The 19,793-nt window shown below is 41.0% G+C and overlaps 1 protein-coding gene across 1 annotated transcript; it reads right to left on the minus strand.

Moving 5' to 3' along the window:
• Positions 1-12,309: 12,309 nt before the first annotated feature.
• On the minus strand, positions 12,310-13,821 carry Rprm (reprimo, TP53 dependent G2 arrest mediator homolog). Its single transcript, XM_052725591.1, has one exon. The coding sequence runs from the start codon at positions 13,525-13,527 to the stop codon at positions 13,198-13,200; it is 330 nt and encodes a 109-aa protein (XP_052581551.1). The 5' UTR covers positions 13,528-13,821; the 3' UTR covers positions 12,310-13,197.
• Between the last annotated feature and the right edge of the window lie 5,972 nt (positions 13,822-19,793).

The raw sequence follows: 19,793 nt of genomic DNA on the forward strand, positions 1-19,793 counted from the left end.
ACACTAGAACCCTTTACAATTATAGATTTCAAAATTATATATATATATATATATATATATATATATATATATATATATTACACACACACACACACACACACACACACACACACACACACACACACACACACACCTCCAAGTAAGCAGGTTATATAGTTGGACAAGTTGAGACTCATTTTGAATTGCCTCCTAAAATCCACAATCTACCTCCTGGAGCCATCTGCCACTGGCAAACTCCAGATCCACCAAATGATAAATTGCTATGCATTCCTCTATGTGAAATCATTACTCAAAGCTGTAGGGGTGGATCCAAGTTGTTAATGATTAAGTCCCAAGTGTGTGACAAAGTTGAAATGTTATGACTGTCATTCCTTGCCCAGAAGAATTAACTGGGCAGCCATGTAGAAAATGTTTGTGTGTCAGGATTCTCTCAGGTCTAGGTTCCCATTTCAGCATTTGCCGGTGATGTCCTGGGAAGGGTCCTGGTCCCTCAGGTTCCTTAGTTTTTCTTACTTTGGGAATAAAGGTAACTTCTAACTTGATGGGCTTTAAAGTAACATGTGCAAAATGGTGTATTTACAACTAGCCGTTATGCTCATCACTCACCCGAAGGGATAAGGGTGATGGTGAGGATGACAGCAATCATCAAGGGTGTGTATTATTTCAACTAAGTTTCTGTAGTGGAGTCTGAGAATCAGCATTGACAACACCGTCACCCAAGGGGGACATTACTGAGAGGAAGATACAGAAAATAGGGCCACATCTTGGGGAAATTGTTTGCCTTAGGACCAGTGTGGAGGTAGAAATCTATTTAAAACAGTAACTTTTGGGGGTTTTGAGAGGTGACTCAGCAGGTAAGATCACTTTCTGCTCTTGCAGAGGACCCAGGTTAGGATTCCAGCACCCTCAGGGTGGCTCACAATTGTTTTTCACTCCAATTTCAGGGGATCTGACACCCTCTTCTAACCTCCACTGGCATCAGTCATACACATGGAACACATATATCCATACATGCAAGCAAAGTATTCATACACATAAAATAACTAAATCAAATATATATATATTATGTATATATATATATACATAAAACAATGACTTTTCATTTCTTAATTTAACATACAAAATTGCGGAAAGTCAGATAAATTTTAATGTTGCTCAATATTCTTATTATTAATATACTTTAATAGTCTGACATATACTTTCTCTGGAACATGTCTAAGCTGAGTTTGTAATTTCCTACACCTTTATTATTATTGTATAATGCACTCCAAGAAGACGTTGGTGGCCATTGTGTCTTAAAGCACCTTCTCAGTGTCTGAACACTCCTTCTGTATCCTGGAAATCATGAATTGAAAATATTTTTATCTTTAAAATAATTGAACTATAGAACATTGTTGACGCTTTCTTTCTCTACACAGCACATTCAAGCCTGAACTGAAAGCCAGCATTGAACAGCCAGGGTTCTTCTTTGAGTAGATTTTTTTTTTATCTCAATAGGCAGTGGAGTCTTTCTTTGCTTTGTGGAATGGAAGCTGGAGAATTAAAGTACACTTGCTCTATGCAAAGTATTTGGTAAACCATAACCGCCTATCTGAGATTCTCAGGCACACTATGAGTTTACTTTCACTTGGAAGTAGATGTTTACAGAAAATCCACAGGCATTATTCAGTAAACTCTCTTTTAAAGGGGAGAAAACTTTTCAGAGATACATTTTCTAGTTTTTCAGAATGAAATTAAAAAGATAAACATTCAAGACTTAGCTAAAGATCTTGGAAAAGTATTATTCACTGACAGACTATAAAAATGACTATGTATCTAATTGGCTAACAAGGTTCTCTACAAGCAGACTGAGGGAGCACGTGTTTTCCTTTTCACAGTAAAAGTATGGTTCTATAAACATTCTGTAATGAATTTGACCACAATGGTCAAATGATAACATGACAAAAGACCAGACACCAGACACTGGGTCAGAAATGAGAAAATCAGGAAGTGACAAGAAAACTTGTCACTTGATGATCAAGCTACTGGATTTGTAATCAGTCCAGGACTAACCTCAAGCTAAACCATGTCTGCGGACTAGGTGCTGTGTTATTAGCTATTGAAAGCTGTTTTTCATTATCATTTCCTGAAAAATAGTCATACTATGAGTTGACCGTCATGCCAGAAAACGAGGACATGATGTCTGAAAATGATTGTGTTCTCTCATATTTGTCTAAGTGTTCCTGGGAGGCCATGTGTGTGACGCACTCACAGAAGCCCTCCTGGGAGAACACCACTGCTGCCTTTGCTCAGACTCAGGCCCTCACTCCTGGAAACCGGAAGAAGAGAAGTGCTTACCTCTTGAGATGAGCAGTACGAGAGCCAAGTCTTCATGGTTGACGAAGCTCCTCTGAACCACACCTCCCACCTCCACCTGGGAACAAGAACCTAGAAGCCCACGAATGCCCTGGCAGGAGGCAGCTGGAGCTCCCGACAAAGCAGAATGTTGTATTTCGGGGACTGATTTCCTTGGTCAGAAGGAAGGCCAGCAAAGTAGCTGAAAAGCCAAAGATTAACAATGTTGGTACAATTTCTGTGTGGCTATGAAAGTTAGGCGAACTCTTTCAGCTAGAATAAGTTTAGATGATGATTAGAGTAGAAAATTTAGAAGCAGAGTCAGAGAGAGTTCAAAGAATGGCAATACAAACAGTATATGTGCTTAATGGCACAGGGTTTCCACATCATAAGAGGTCACAAGAGCAGCCCCATCAAAATGATTTTTTCAGGTCAACTTTAATAATGTTGCACATTTTCCCTGAAAATAGATTTTTCATGCATATATTCTGATTATGGTTGCTCAGGTTTGTTTGTTTTAATGATGAATATTTTATTTATCCCAAGGAGAGTCACAAAGCTTTGAAGAAATTCTATCAACAAATGGATCTGCTTGTATTTATCTAATAATGTATCACCACAGGCTTTCTAATATAAAACATACCATACAATATATGTTACAGACATTTTCAAAGCCATCCAGTCCAGTGAGTGCAGGTAATTTTAATCTCATGAACAAACAGAGAACTAAGAATCTAAGGCATAGATGGTCCAAGTTCATACTACCAGGCTCAAGGTGGTGGTGATGCCTGCCTCAGAAATCCAGGCTGTTGTCCAGGACATTTGGAGCGATAACAACACAGACATTGAGAACCTTAAGAGAAATTATAAAAGTTGATCTTCACAATGTATCCAGTTGTAGGTTTCTGTGATGATCTTCATTGGCTGTAAACAGAGATCTTCTTTGATGAGGAGTGATATTACATTTATCTGTGAGTATAAGAATAAGATTTAGAATGTAGTAAGGAATTATTCTAGTCCAGTAAAGTGGCAGTAGTAGACTCTTTTCTAAGTTCCATAACTTCACTAGCCATGGGAAACTGGCTAGATCTGCAGTACCAGGCATGATTTCCCTCCTGCTAAATGGGCCTTGGAATGGCTGTCCAATTAGACAGCCATTCATTATCAGGAGCAGATGAATGAAGCTTACTTGCACCTTTATGGATCTCTTGTCATACTGGTCACTGTGGTGGTTCATAGGTGTTGCAGCTTGGTAGGACTATTAATTGCTCACATAATAATATTTTGTGGTACAAAGGAAGTTAGACCACAAGAAGAAGGCTTTTAGGTTAGAATCACCTTGAATCATCGGACTCCTGTGTCCTAAGTATGTGTGTCTTCAGAAATAAGCGTTTACATTCAACCTCTGAGAGGCATCTCAGGGCTACATCAATAGTCTATATTATTTGGTAGTCCCTTAGACTACTATTCCAAAGGATATTTCTTTTTTTTTTTTTTTTTTTTTTTGGTTTTTCGAGACAGGGTTTCTCTGTGTAGCTTTGCGCCTTTCCTGGATCTCACTCTGTAGACCAGGCTGGCCTCGAACTCACAAAGATCCGCCTGCCTCTGCCTCCCAAGTGCTGGGATTAAAGGCGTGCGCCACCACCGCCCGGCCAAAGGATATTTCTATGCCTGGTATTGGTGTTTTGTTAGTCTGTGGTTCTTGTGGGTAGCATTGTCAGCCCATGTGGCATAACTTCCTTTAGATATGTATAACATATACAACTATATTATTGTGCTTGTTTTTAGGTAAATTTAAAATAATATGATGCCTTGAGGCTTTATCAAACAATATTGATGTCATTTGCCTCTTGTTCCTCCTCCTCATATTGAATTGAATTCCCTACCTCCTCCCCAGCTGAAGCATATTATGAGGAGTCCAGCCCCAATGGATATGTCTACATCACAGCTCCTGTATCTATGGCTTAGGGGACATCATTAAAGAAGGGGTGGAAAGATTAGAAGAGCCAGAATACCAGTAAGTCTGCTGTGAAACAGTCTCTCCTAGAAACGGCTGCATAAAGAACAGTAGTTGCAATATCAGTAGACATGCTAACATGGAAGGGAGAAATTTTCATGGAGTCTCAACTCTAGAAAAAGAACTATAGGCTACTAATGACTACCTGGAAAGGGAGAATTAGCCAGTCCCAGAATGAGTCCCCTTATTGGTTATCCAATAAAAAGTGAGTGGTCAGTCTTCAAGCCATATACACACAACCAACCAAAATGAATATATTTAAATATCTGTGCATATATATATGCACACATACATACATACATATATGCATATGTATGTAACAATAATAACCAAAGAATAATAACCAAAGGCTATGAATTTGGGAGTTGAAGGGAGTGTACAAGGGAGGGGTTGGATGGAGAAAAGGAAAGGAGAAGTGATGTAATTCTATTATAATTAAAATGTATTAAAATTGTAAAAAGCTTTAAAGTTTTAAATAAATCAGTCTTTTTGAACTAGAGCTGTTAGAAAGAGCTTTTAAGGAGTGCAATATAGAGTCATAGAGCTATTTTTTTAAAAATGATTTTTCTGTATTCTTGAGAATTTCATACATATATACAATGAGATATGATCATATCATTTCCATCCTGCAACTCCCTCCATATCCCATATACCTTCTCCCAATACATCCCCTTCTCAAGCTTTTTTCCTCCTCCTCACCTTCTCCTTCCTCACTCCTCTTCCTCTTCTTCTCCTCCCCCCTCATCTTCTTCATCATCCCCTAACCCACTAGATCAACTGCTCTGCTTATATGTACCCAGATGAAACTCTTTATTACCTTCTCAACTATGTGGGTCTTTGGAAAGTTATGCTGTCTCTCTAGTGGTGGGCTTCATTCAGCTAGGTGACAATTGTTTATCTCAGTTACACCAGTTTTCCCATTTCCTCTAATAATGGAGTTCATTCTACTCATGACTAATACTCATGTGGTTTGGGTAGACCTCTCTCTACCTCCTTTTGTTCTCTTCTCTCTTACTGTACCAAGGACCTAGACCTTTAACTAGGTACATCCTTCCCCTTGATCCTACCCAGGCACAGAGACATTTTTAAAGAGTTGTCATGTGGGTACAATTTCTTTCTTCTGGGATTGTCACATTAGGAACATGTTAGCATAGGCCTGAGGGAATACATACATGTACATTCTTTTTTTCTTTCTTACCATGTGAAAACCATTTATTTGGAAGCTGCATCATTTGGAGACATAAATTGGCAGTGTCACATCAACCTGATAGAGCTGGATCTTTGAACCTACAACTTAACACTGTCAGGAAATTCAGTTTCCATTTTAAAATGAGCTTAAACTGCTTTTATGTTGATTGCAACCAAAGGAATAATAATTAATTTGCCTGACCATTCAAGCTAAATCATCTAGTGATCCTAGGAGATATTCATGCTACTTAAAATATGGGCATATTTTTATTATAATAAGATATGTATATATATTTATAGTACAGGGAGGGAGTTTTATATATGCTCTTCTTAATTGTTCAGTTGTTGGCAATTCACAGTGGGGGAAATGTACAAAACACCTGTTCCTCTGCTGAATTGTAGACAAATGTAAGTAGCCTCAAGATACTCATTTAGCACTCTTTCTTCAGGCCTCCCATATTCCTGTTCATCTTGAATTTGAATGCATTAAGTAAAACAAGCTTTGGGTATGCTGCCTGAAGACATGAAGGAAAGTCAAATTAAATTGTTTGAGTGGTTCAGGCCTTGTATTAATTATGGAGAAGTCCAGTCTTTTTTTTTTTTTTTTGTAAGAAGAGAAGCTATAGTGTGTGTGTGTGTCTTACACAGCTGGATCTCCAAAGAACATGTGAACATGGATCCAGCAGGAGAATAGAGTCTTTATGTTCCATGTTGCTTTGCACTCCATTTTCAAAATCTGAGGTTGTACTTGGTGCAGAGTCATGCCTATTATGGATGGTAAATAATAAATATTTATTTATGACAAATATAAGAAGGTCTGGCAAGACCTCTTTGTCCCTTGAAAATAGAACAATTCAGCCAACTGACAAAATGTGTGCAATTAGTCTAGGGCTCCAAAGAAGAGAAAAATAGAAGGGAATTAGCCGTCCTCTACAATTGCCTCACGGCGCTTAGCCTTACCAGTCAGCAGCTCTTTATGCTCTTACCAAATTGTCTAAATGGAAAATGTTCTTACTACCATTTAAAAAGTTCAGAATCTGTTTGGAAACTTCCAGGAATTTATTTTCACTGGCCTTCGAATATGGGGTCTTTCTCATTTCTGGTAGCTTTTGCATTCTTTCATGCTTGTACAATATATAATCTTTCACTTTTCTGTCTCTTGGGATTTTACTTTTTCCCCATTATGTAAATGAAGATAGAGACATGTATCTTAAAACATAAATGTAAAGTGGGGTATAGTGGCATACAACTTTAATTCCAGTACCCTAGAGCCAGAATCAAGCAAATCTCTGTGAGTTTAATGCCAGCCTGGTCTATATATTGAATTCCAGGAGAGTCAAGAGTTATATGGTGAGACCCTGTCTTAAGAAAAACCAACCAATCACCCAAACAAACAAAAACAAACAACAAAAAAACCCATAAATGTAAGACTCCATGTGTTTAGTTTTAATTTTATTTACTGAACAGTTCAAGACAATTTACCTGCAAATTTCCTATAAGCTTTTTTATTTTTATTGTGAACAAATAAGTAATGTAAAACAAAGCATTGGGGGATGTGTGGTGCTTATGTTCAGTCTGTAGAAGGCTAATAAACACTTTAGTGCAGCATGGGAAGAGCTGAGCCTATGAGTATATGGGCACGCATGGCCACACACACACACCTGCTGTAATCGATACTACTTAGAATATAAACTGCAGGACCCTGCTTAACTTACAGGAAAATAAATAAAATCAAAAGAGAGACCCTGGATCCCAGGGGAATTCTTTTCCCCAAAGCAATCAGACATCTGGAGTCTTGGTCTGATAAAAATCAATGACTCTTTCAGGGCAGTATATCCTTTAGATGTGGCTGAAGAAAGCAGTGCATAACGATGGGAGAACGGGTTGGGGGAAAGGCAGGCAAAGGAAAAAACAAACCATGAGGAAAACTGTAACCTTTTCTTGCTGTAATAGACTGTGCCGACATAGGCTACAGCATAATTACATGTATATATTTATAGAACTATGAATCTCAAAATAGTAGCAAGAAGCAGTTCTTTAGTATCTGACTCTTGTGGACAGATTCTTTACTATCTCTTTTGTATATTTGTCTGTGTCTGTGTCTTATGATTCAAATGTATAGGAACGATCTCATTTTGTTCAGTAGTAAGTATAGTGTGCTATGTGCACATAATTGCAGGAAAACACTATATGGCAGTTTGAGTCATGAGTTCATAAGATAGTCGTTCTAATGGAAACTGGATCTGAACCGGGAGGGGGCGGGGCACAGTGCTGTTCAGCATCATCACAAATGCCTTGACCTTTTCTGTATTGATCACTCTATGCTCACATTCACCCACACAAAAATATTGCAGCAAGCAAGCACTAACTTATATTCAGGGGAGAAAACTACCCATTATGCATTCAAAAATCACATAGTTGAATACATGAAAATAAGACACGTTGAATACATGAAAATAAGACACATTCTTCTCACATATGGGCACTGTTTGGATTATGAAGCAAGTTACCATTTGCAAAGTGAATATTTTTTAAATGTGTCTAGTTACCCTCACAAAAGTCTTCATCAAAGCTTTTGCTCAAATATTTTTAGTTCCTCAAATATATTGAAAATAAAGTAAATAAAATGTGAATATTAATTCAGTTTATAAAATTATGATCATTTTAATTAATATGTTATTTAAATAACTATATACTTCAATTTCTTTAGAGAATTCAGCTTGGCAAGAATTTTAAAATCAGAGATGTTGCGATAAAATTTATCCTAGACTTTCAACATCTTAAGCATTTGTAACAATACAAAAAATACCTAGAATGTGAAACAGGCCATGAAAACAAATAGCCACCAAGCATTTAAATGCAGATGCTAGAAATCAATTACTGCTGGAGCAGACTTTAAAACATATCCCGTTTGAGCTTCTGTGCACATGTCTAAATGGGATTTGGCAGGTGGATAAAAGATGTATTGATTCCTGTTTTGGAGATTGCTGTAGACTTGCTGCTTCAATAGAGTTTTGAACTAGGCTTGGATCTTGAACAAACTGAAACCGGGAATTCTTTCCTGGTATTGTAACCCCATCCCAGAATGACAAATATAAAAACCGGGGCTAAGGATACTGCACTTGGAACAGCTGTTGTATGCTGTCGTCCAAGCTCAAAGGAAGAATTTTTCTGAAGGAGAAAAACCTGAAATTAATTTCTCTTTAATTCCTGAGAAGTTTGTATCAGAAACACTGTATTCTCATTTGAATGAGTACTTATAAGAACCTCTTGCTCCCCAGTTCATGGGGCTTTTTTTTTCCCCCTTTCTTATCAGTGATATTGTACGTGTCTGTGTCTGGTAAACTATCTGAATTTTGCCTTGATTATTTAAAATAGAATGCCTCAAGTGGCTATGTCTTTGGCTTTTGTGAGAAAAAAAAGGTCTGACAAACACCAAAACTAGAAAACAAGATGCATTTTTAAAGTCATATTGCAGAGATTTATGAAACATCTTGAAAATATTAGCAAATTAATTGAATAGAATTGACATATCACTTTAGAATCAACCATCTTCAAGGCCACTCAGTCACTTAAAGACCAATGTGAAGCCAGAGTTCTACTATCTAGCACATGTTCTTCCTTGAATATCATAGGTAGACACAGATGGACTTGTTGGGGCCACAAAGAAGCCAAGATTTGGAGTCAGACATCACAGATTATCTGTTAGGAGTAACTGTGACTTCAGATTCAATACAGCAGGGTCCCCTCTGCTTTGAATTCCCTTAAGGTGACTGGCCCTTAAGTTCTTGATCCATCTTCAAATCTTTGGGGGAAAAATATATCAACTAGGATATGCTGCTCCTGTAGAGGCCACCCAGTTAAGCATGAGGCATGAGTGGCTACCTGTCTAGCCTGTAATTCTGCTCACCTATCAGCTGCTTTTCATGAACACCTCTGCTCTGTCTGTGCTGTAGTTCCAGAAAGGCTTTGGGACTTACCAGACGAGTCATCTTTCAGTTGAACAGATCAAGGAAGCTCGTAATAAGAAACTGAGTGTCAACCCCTACACACATCATTATGTCCACATTACTGACTACATGGCAGATGTAAAAGTGGGACAACAGACATCAGTTTCTGTGTTTACCCTCTCAATTCCCAATCTCTTTCAGCTAACATCGATTTCTTAGGTGAACTGGAGAACGAGGTTCAAAACCTATTTTCCTGGAACCTCCTTGGTAAGAAAAAAAAAAACACTCTGTAAATCCTGGGCAGGACTAAAAGGTTCACTTCATGTGTTTGTTAGAATGGAAAACACAGAGATTCAGGTTCACTTCATGTGTTTGTTAGAATGGAAAACACAGAGATTCAGGTTCACTTCATGTGTTTGTTAGAATGGAAAACACAGAGATTCTAAGACAGAGTACAAAGAGTGTGTGGATCTGGAAAAGTGGTTGCTGTATGGCCACCAGGGAAGAGGCTGTGTAAAAAGCTTCTCCCTTCACCTATTAAAACCAGAACCACTTGGCATCTCTCTAAGTAACAAATGGATGTGACCTGGAGAGAAGGGTTGTTTTTATGAAACTGTCCCCAGGGCTCGGTCTTTCAGACTGCATTTCCCTGTAATGCATAGATCACAGATCTCAGCACTATGTTCTTTAGCTTTTCTACCCAAGGACTAACCCTTAGAGCTTCTGTTTTATCTCACAATCACAATTTCTGCAGAGAAGAGGACACATATGGATGGAGAGACCAAAGTGTCTGTTTTGCTTTTGAGGTACAGGGAGGATGTAAGAGGGGTGAAGAAATTCTCAGAAGATGAAGTTAGGGGTGATACTGGAGGGCTTGGATTGTATGAGGACTGTTTTCTCAATTTGTAGGACTTTTGCTTTCCATGAAACCTGTTCCAATCAAACAATTTCAAATTGGTTGTAGGATTAATCCCTGCCCACTCTCTGGAGTTAGCTGTGATCCTGCATGTTGAATGCATCAGAGTACAAGGAAAGGTTCCTAGTAACTCTTGCAGATGTGTTTTTAATCCAAATCAGTATCTCCAGAGTACTCAGCCTGCTGGTGGGCTCATAAATCCACAGCACAGACCCACCCTAGTGGGTATGGAAGCTACAAACAAGAGTTACGTTTAAGTATCCGGCTTGTTACAGGATGGATTCATTGAGTCGTTTTGTTTTCTCTGAAACATGGAGGCGGTAGACTAAGTCAGCGCCACAGAAACTGTGGACAAAATAGAACGTCTCATCTCTTCTCCCACACACTACCAAACTGCACACTGCCTTCCGTGACTCAGCATGGCTACCTGTTGACGGGTGACCTACTGCTCCCCACACAAGGGAAAAAAAAAGTAAACCCTCCCTGTTAAAAAGACAAAACAGGCCAAACTTCCAATCTGTGTGTGTGTGTGTGTGTGTGTGTGTGTGTGTGTGTGTGTGTGTGTGTGTGTGAGAGAGAGAGAGAGAGAGAGAGAGAGAGAGAGAGAGAGAGAATGTGTGTGTGAGAGAAAGAATGTGTGTGAGTGTGAGTGTGTGTGTTCACTTAAATTTGACACTATTAACATTAAAACCCCACAACTCTAGGCTATAATTCCTAGTAAGGTTAACTCTGAGAGGGAACCAGCCCTCTGAGGCACAGGCCATGTTTGTGTGCCATTTCTCACTATAAAAATGGGACATTTCATTGCTAGTTCATGGTAGTTTTACAGCTGCTATAGCAAAGTCTTTACATTTTTTTCCCCACCATTGCAGCATCCTTGCAGAAAATAAGACAGAAAAGTTGCTCAAACCTTTAGCCAAGTTAAACTTCAAACTATTGGAACCTTCAGTTTGCTTTCTAGACCCTTCTTTTAACACTGTTCAATCTCTAGGCCCTAAATGTGTGTGCAACCACCATCTGTAGCTCTTCTAGTCCAGGCTTTCCAGTGTGTAGTAGTCTTGAATATCAGGACTGGGGCTGACTCCTTTGAGCCCTTTGCATGGTCCGGGACTAATAGCTTATTAAAGTGGCAGGCAAATGCTCATCTCTCTCTCTCTCTCTCTCTCTCTCTCTCTCTCTCTCTCTCTCTCTCTCTCTCTCTCTCTCTCTCTCTCTCTGGCTCGCTCACTCTGTGCTATTTTTAATTAATTGATGGAGTGCATGTATCTACGGGATATAATGTGATGCTTCAGTCTAAGGATCCGTTGTGGGATTAGCTCATCCCCTCAAACATTTATCGTTCTTTCATTGCTCTCTGATTCCTTTCTCTAGCCAACGTAACACGACGAAGACAACGAACGCCTCCTGACTTGGACACAACGGTTTACTCTGCTGAGTATTTCGAACTTCCGCAGCTACTTTTCCTCCGAATCTGTACTTTGCTTTTTCTGGAGTAGCATCCCTATGCCGTCCTGCTGACGTGGGTCAGGGAAAGACACCCTCCCTAAAGGCTGTCTTCTCCTTTCATTAGCGGGGTAACCTAGAGTTCCCCAAGGAGCCTGGTACGGAAGTGTAATCTTCCCCTGGGACCTACCTGACATCCGAGACAAAGTGAAATTTAAAGTTGTAAATATGGGAGAAAACAAAGGCCGCTGTTTTCCAGATGGCTTTTGTGCCTGGGGCTCGGTGTGTGTCTAAACCCTGTGCATTGTCGGGCCCCTCCCTCACTCCTCCTTCCTTGGATCTATGGATCTGCGAAGTAGAATTGCAGCTCCCTCAAGGCTAAATCTCCTGGCCAGGACTCAGACTGCACAATCGACCTTCCCCATCCGCCCGGAGAATTGAATGACTACCAGGAGGCCAGAAACAAAACACTTAAATGTTGCATTTATTAAGGAAATGTTAAATAGGAAAAAAAAAAGTCAAATGGTGTCACGGATATCAAGAGCACTTTTGTGGCGTAAACCGTGCAGACACGAGCTACGAATTCTACTCTGGATCTTTATCCCGGGCTTAGCTGGAGCGCCAGCCTCCCCAAAAGACCCAGCTGGAAATGCACTAAAAGAAAGCACTTAACCCCATTCACAGTCTCAGGCTCCCCTCCCCCCACCCCTTCTCCCAGGATGACAAAAACTCTAACCCGCAGGCAGGCAAACAGGCCACTAGGGCATAAAAGACTTATCAAATATTTGTATTCAAGCAAACTAACACAGATCTCTTAAAACCACAGGTTACTATTGATCAAAGTTCCACTCTCCCCGTAGGTCGCAAAAACCCACAAGCATCTATGTTCCCATTATGTCTAGCAGCGGGCTGTATAAACAGGTCACTTTTCCGGTCACCCGGCTACTGGTGCCTCTGGATATTCCCCCCATCCCCCGCCTTGCTCGGCCTCTCCAGCTGTCCCCAGTGCTGGGCCCACCTGCAGGTGGAAAGGGGCCTTCGCCCGGTCCATCTCCCAGCATCTCAGGCAAACAGCCGCTTCCAAAGTTCTGCTCCCTAATCGCCCTCTTTTGCCACCTGCTGCTGAGTCCCGAAGTCTGGACGCTCCTCGTCTGAAGGTTTGCTTGGGGCCTTTCGGAGAGCGATCAGAAATGGGTCACTTTTTTCCCCCAAAGACAGAAGTCGAGAGGAAAAAAAAACTTGACTCCGACAGGTTTGCTTTGCTCGGTCTCTGATGGTGAGGGGTGCATCGCGGCTGGCGGAGTACTGGAGGTGCCAGGAGCACCAGCCGTGGGGGACCCGAGGGCCACTCAGTAGGGTCCCACGACCACTGCCTCAACCTCTTTAGACGGCCTCCGGTCCTTCACCAGGAAGTTGATCATGCCTTCGGATTTGATGAGCAGGTTGCAGCCAAGGAAGAAGATGCCGAAGACCACGGTGAGGGAGAGCACGCACATGACTGCGATCTGCACCACACGCATGATGTACAGGCTACGCTCGTCGGGGCCACCCTCGGCGAAGCCATCGTCGGTCACCACCGACGCCTGGGTGCAGCAGCGCACGGCGCGCTCCAGCGCCTCGCTGCTGTTGGCCAGGAAGAGGCCGGCCACGTCGGTCTGGTTGCCCAGCACAGAATTCATCCCGGGAGCTAGCGGGAGCCGGAGAGGCGATGATCGGAGGGGTGGGGACCGGGGTGGCGGTGGAGCGGGAGGAACAGGTGCCTGGCGGAGCGCTGGCTGGCACACTTGTGCGTGCGGGGCTCCTCAGCCTCCCTTTCAAAGTCCCCGGGCCGTGAGTGTCTCAGGAACCTCTCCCGGGCGTGCTGCAAGCTGGCTCGTGTGCGCCGTGTGCTGCCCGGGCAGTGCTCGTTCCCGGCGCTCGCTCGACTGGGAGCTCTTGGAACTTGGCGGGTTGGGCCGGAGGGGCAGTGGGAGGCGCGGGCCGCGGCGGTGGCCCGGCGGCTGCTCCGAGCGAATAGCGGCCCCTGCTGGTGACAGAGCCGCGCTGCGCCCCCCTCGGCCGGGAGGTGGGGGCGAGGAAAAGAGCCAACCTAGCAGGCTTTGTGGTGGTTCCTGCAATTCCAAAGGCCAGGGAGAGGTCACTAAACACTCCTGATGTGATGAACAAGTAAAGACTTTGGGGAGAAAGGCTGAAAGAGGCAGAGGACCCGGGTCACACCCGCTCTTGAGTGTGTGTCCTTCGACGACCCCCCTCTTCCCTATGAGCTGACTTTAAGTGGCCAGGTACCTTCAGAAGGGCTGGCCAAGGCACTGGCCCACTGCCTATTCCTGACTGCTGATTGTCCCGAGACAAGGGGGGCGGGATCCGGGAAGTTCTTTCCTTCTCACTTTTTCTTTTTGAGGGGGGGTGGTGGTGATGGGGTGGTGGTGTTACTGTTTTAAGGAAGGGAAAACAGAAAGAGTAAAAGAACCACATCCCCACCCTCCTCGGAGAGCTATTGCATGCCCAGTAAAGCGGGGTTTTCAGTGAGCTGTGAGGCCAAGGCAAGGGGCAGGGCGACGAAGGAGGTGTTCTTCTGTGGCTCACGGGTGGAGGTGGTTGCCAAGAACAGGGTCACCTACCTCCCTCTGGTAAGGGAGGTGGACAAAGTGACCACTTCATTGCAACTTTAATTGCAGAAGAGTTTTTGGATGAGCTTCCAGTGTTTTTGTCCTTGGCAGGAAATCAGTTGTTTAAGGGAATTGCTCATCCACATCCATCACCTAGAATGCTAGCCAACAGCTGGAAGCCTCCCTCCAGAAGCTGATGCACACACCCTGCCTTCCTTTCCCACACAGAGCAAACTGCCGGCTTTTGGCGGAGCTGTGGAGGCTCGGTGCTTGGAGACTGCTGTTGGTTCCCAGCTCTAGCGGAGTCTTACAAACTGGCCAATTCGGTTTAAGCTCCGGTAGATTCGGGATTATCTCTCCTCCTTCCTCTTTCCCCCTCCTCTTCTCCCCTTCCCTGGTTCTCTCCTTTCTTTGCTGCCCTTTCTTTTTATTATAATGTCTGGAAGTGAGAGATTGATATTCAGTCCAAACTTTTGAAAGACTTTTGAAAGACTTTTGAAACAACTTCTACTTGTTTTTACCGAGATATTGGAGTCGTTTTGCTCTTCTCTGCTCTGTTGGATGTGGGGGTGGGGAGAGGCTCTGTAAGTAGCTCAGACTTTCCTTGAATCAGTTATTCAAGGCCTTTGATTTCTGTGTTTAGCAATGATAGGCGTGCACAGAGCCTTTTAATTACGTCATATTTGCTTGTTAAATCCCCCCTGTAAGAATCATCGATCCCATATTCAGGTTTCCTTAATGTCTTAGCACTACTTCATGATGCCTCCTCTCAAGCCAAAGGATCGACTTTTAGTCAAGATTTTTTTATTTTTAATTTTCTGGAAGCTTCAGTAAGTTCTAGCTATCTAGATGCTTTTGTTATGGAGAAGAGGGAGGTGTGAACAGCAGAGAACCCAGGCTTCCAGGACTCACTCACATTTCCCTGGGCTTAGTTGCTCTAGTTTTCATGATTCAGTCAACCTTGAAGAATGTCTCCCTTTTAGTAATATCTCTTTTTTGATCAACTCTATTATTAATATATCATAAAGAATTCTTCAAGTTTTGTTACCCAGGTGATAAAATAACAGTGGCTGGATTGATAGCTAACAGTTAAGAGCATTTACTACTCTTCCAGAGGACCCAATTCAGTCCCCAGCCCATGTCAGACAGTTCACATCTGCCTGCAATCCCAGCTCCAGGGGGATCTCTCGCCTCTGGCCTCCATAGGCACCTTCACTCATGTGCAAATACCCACACGAAGACACACATACATCCAATTAAGAATGCATCTTTTAAAAGAATAAGAAGTAAAGTATATGTGAAAATTTACCAAAGAAAGTTAAGACAGTACAAAGTCATGCTAAGTGAATGACTGAAGTAAATAGTGATTTAGGAAAGCAAATGGGCAGAGACCAGACCAGAACATGATTCCTGGGAATGTGAACAAGGCAGGTGTGGTTGGACATCGAGGTATCAGCACTTTTTATGAGTACTCAATAGCACTGGCTTATCCTGCATTTCTGAGGGCCAGAATGCCAACCCAGGGAGACCTCAGGGTGAAGGAGAGGAAGGTGAAGAAGGAGAGAGGGAAGGAGATGCATAGGAGGGAGCTGGGAGAGGAAGAAATGTTAGCTGAATCATTGTTAGAATGCATGGGATTTTGTTGCTATTTAACAGTTATTGGCAGTGTTACTATTTTAGTCAAAAGTCAGTGTTATAATGATCAGAGATTTATACACTGGATAGTTTTATGTCCAAGCCAAACCTCATATTTTGGAGACTATGGTCAAAGGGAGTTAGGCAACCCAGATTTTTTTTTTATTTCCTTTCTTTCAGATGTAACTACTAACCAGTCTCAAACTGAAGCAGAAGGCAATGCCTCCCCACATCACCCGGCACAGATCTATGATTTTCTTCCTTTTATCCCCCAGGCCTGTGATTTTGTTCAGTACAATTGCTTCAAGTAGTGAAATGGAAATGAACTACAAATGGAGTCAGTATAGAGATTATTTTGTCACTTCCTGTTAACACTGGAGAGGTCTGGACTAACTAGAACTGGTCTTTCTTTTTATAATGACTTAAAAACTGAAATAAAGCAACAATCACAGCTATCTTTATCTTTCCTGTTTTTGGTGTAGAGCTTCCCCTTAGAGTAATCCCACTCTTTATCTGTTTCATATAAAGTCTTAGGAGCTGTGGAAAAGCAACCTGTAAGAAAGACCCATACAACAGAACTTAACTTCCAGGAAAATAAACCATGATATGGCAGGGGAGAGGGACTGATAATTCACTTTACAGGAAAGATTTTGATACCTAGAAGGACTCATGTTTTATATATATATATACTGCTTCTGCCTTGTTGAAGTAAGTTTGTATTATTTTGGGGAGCTAAATGCTTAGTATTTCACAGCGTTGTGCAAGGACAGAATCACTTGCCTGCTCTTTCTGAAAAGTACATCTGTAGCATGTAATAAATTCTTCCAGGACATTCTAGGCCAATGTTGACGGCAGCTATAATCTGTACTTTGGATAGCCTTGAGGGAAGACCAGACACGTTCAGTACCAAAATATTTTTTCCTTGATGTTTTGTGCATTATGAAAATATCAAGTAGACATTTAAAGAGTGTATCAGACACTAAAAGGATGTTTATTGCTTTGGGGCAAGCACTTTTCTTAAATAAATTACTCTGTATTTCACAATCTAAGTAAGATAAAGAGGAAGCGCTCATACACAGAAATCATTCATAATAACAGACTCTGTCTGAAAACCAAGAAGAAAGCCAAAACCAAGCAGTATAGATCCTCGAGACACCAAAATAGATCATGAAAGGCATACTCCTAAGCCTTAGGCTGACCCTCAAATCCCCTCACAGTCTGCACACTTCTCCTTCTTCCATAGTTTTAACTGTTCTGTTTATCTTAATGATATAATACTAATACTAACATCTGGCTTGAAGAGGAAGAACCAGTTGGAGGTAAGTGATTTGTTTTTCTATTTGTTTTGTTCCACAAACATCTTAAGCAAGACCAGAAGGAGGAACGACACCAAACATTACATGCTATATTAGGGTTTCTAAGAGCACCTGGAGACAGAGTCAGTCCTTCTCAGATGGCAAGAGGTCCATGTGCACATGGAAAGGTGTGGCTTACTAGTGTGGGGTGCTGGTTACAGGATGCTTACCTTCTGTGCATTTCATTTATTTATCCACGATGTGGGGATAATCATGTGCAGGATTTTGAAAAAAACTGAGCCATGAAAATAACTTGGAGAAGTATCAAGTGTGCAGCAGCATCTCAGTGAACATACATGTTAATAGTTCCTAGAGGTACATCAATGCGTGTAAGTCACTGAAACCTGGAAATTTATTTCCATTTCAGGAGGCTGGAGAATGGTGCATTGTAAAATTGTTTACATATTAATAACTGAAAGGTACAGAAATTAGAACCTTTATGTATTATGGGAAGGAAGGTAAGATTGTGCAGTTAATGTGAGAAACAGTATTGTGTTTCTTCAGAAAATTAGAAGTTAGCTTGTCATGTGATCCAGAAAGTCCACATTTAGGTATATATGTCTACATACTGAAAAGATGGACTCCAGAGAATGAAAGTAACTCAAATTTCTATCAACAAATCAGGCAAATAAATAAAATGTGGTATGCACATATATAAAGTATTAGTCTTAACAAAACAGATGATAATCTGGAGCATGCTACAACTTAATGAACTTTGAACACATACCGAGATGAGCCATATCAAAAGGATAGCTATTGCACAGTAGCATTTATATGTAGTACCCGAAATACTCATATCTGAAAGGATAGAAAGTAAAGTGGTGGTTACCAAGGGTTGGGCAGAAAGAAATGATGGAGAGTTAGTCTTCAATGGATACAGTTTCAACTGGGAAAGATAAAGAGTTCTGCAAATGTTGATGATGTTTGCATAATAGTAAGAATGTACTTGATGCCACTTAATTATATACATGCAACTGTTGCAATGGTAAGTTTTATGGGCTTTATACTTTGTCCTAATAAAAATTCTAAATATTTTAATTAGAGTTGGCATAAACACATACAGTTTGGAAAATATGTCAGTAAACACTCCCTTGTATCATCTATCCCTTCCATAGCCTGAAATTGTTGCCCTAGCAATAAAATTTTCTTTCTATCTTTTTAAATGTTTCTTGTGTCTAACAAGATGATATTAGACCTTATTTTTGTTCTTAATTCCAAAAGTATTGTTTCATGACATTAAATACTTGTAGGCACATTTCAAATGAAAGTAGTCATTATATGAACATACTTTAACCAAACCATGTTGTTTGAACTAATGTCTTTGGACAATGTGTTGATCTCAAATATTTTTATAAGACTTCCCATTGGCTGTTTTCTGATACTCCTTTCCAATTCCTGGAAGACAGGGGCTATCTCTTAGTCCTACCTGTCTAGGTAGTATTATACACATAAAGTGCTAGATAATGTTTTCAAAGTAAGTACAGCAATTATCATAAAATCTTTGAGGAGAGGAGACATAATTGAAAGCTAAGGAAATTGAGCAGTGAGGGTGCTAGCAACCTGCCCAGGGACATCTATCACTCTATCTTATCATTTTTCAACAGCAGAATACCAGATGTGCATACAAGGACATGTTGTATTGTTATTGTCACAATATGAGTGCATAAAATAGAAACATGGCTACTCTTGGTTGTTATCTGGAAGGAGGTGACTCTCATTGTTTTCCACAAGTATGTCTACAGTTTGCAGAAGATGAAAGCCTTCCTCTGTTCAAATACACAAATCTATGCTGTACACTATTGTAGAATTTGTTTCCCTTTATTGCTTCCAAGATGATTTCTCCTTCATGTTTTTATCTGTTTACTGAAGTAAAATACAAACACTTGTCTGGTAGAATTAGAAAATACAACTCTGCCCCAGATTAATTGAGCTGAAGCTGAGAAATTTGAGAAATTGCATCTTTCATGCTTCTTTGAGGCCACCTGCTTCTCTCCTGGTGAGACTGTTACTCTTTTGTTTCTTTAATGTGGGAAAGGATGCATTGGTGGCATGAAAGACTTTAAGCAGTTCAGAGGTTTTTTCATCCTAAACCATGTGTACTTTGAAAAGAAGGCAGAAAATCAGAATGAAATAAAGACCAAATTCTGTAGAGTAAAAAAAAAAAAAAAAAAGTATGTGCTGCACATCTAAAGACAGAACGTCATATGTCTGTGGTATATCATTCTGAAAACTGGACATGCTCAGTGGTCAGGGTTTTTAGTTGGGCTTGAATGAGTTATTATATGCATTCTTATCCCATTGGAATGGTATTAACATTGGAATGATATAATAGGGACGAACATCATG

The sequence above is a fragment of the Peromyscus californicus genome, unplaced genomic scaffold, assembly GCF_007827085.1.
Source record: "Peromyscus californicus insignis strain IS unplaced genomic scaffold, ASM782708v3 Scaffold_7__1_contigs__length_154581171, whole genome shotgun sequence".
NCBI classification, from domain to species: domain Eukaryota; kingdom Metazoa; phylum Chordata; class Mammalia; order Rodentia; family Cricetidae; genus Peromyscus; species Peromyscus californicus.

What these genes read in the sequence shown, in the direction of transcription:
- Rprm (XM_052725591.1), bottom strand. Translation starts at nt 13,527, where the DNA reads ATGAATTCTGTGCTGGGCAACCAGACCGACGTGGCCGGCCTCTTCCTG.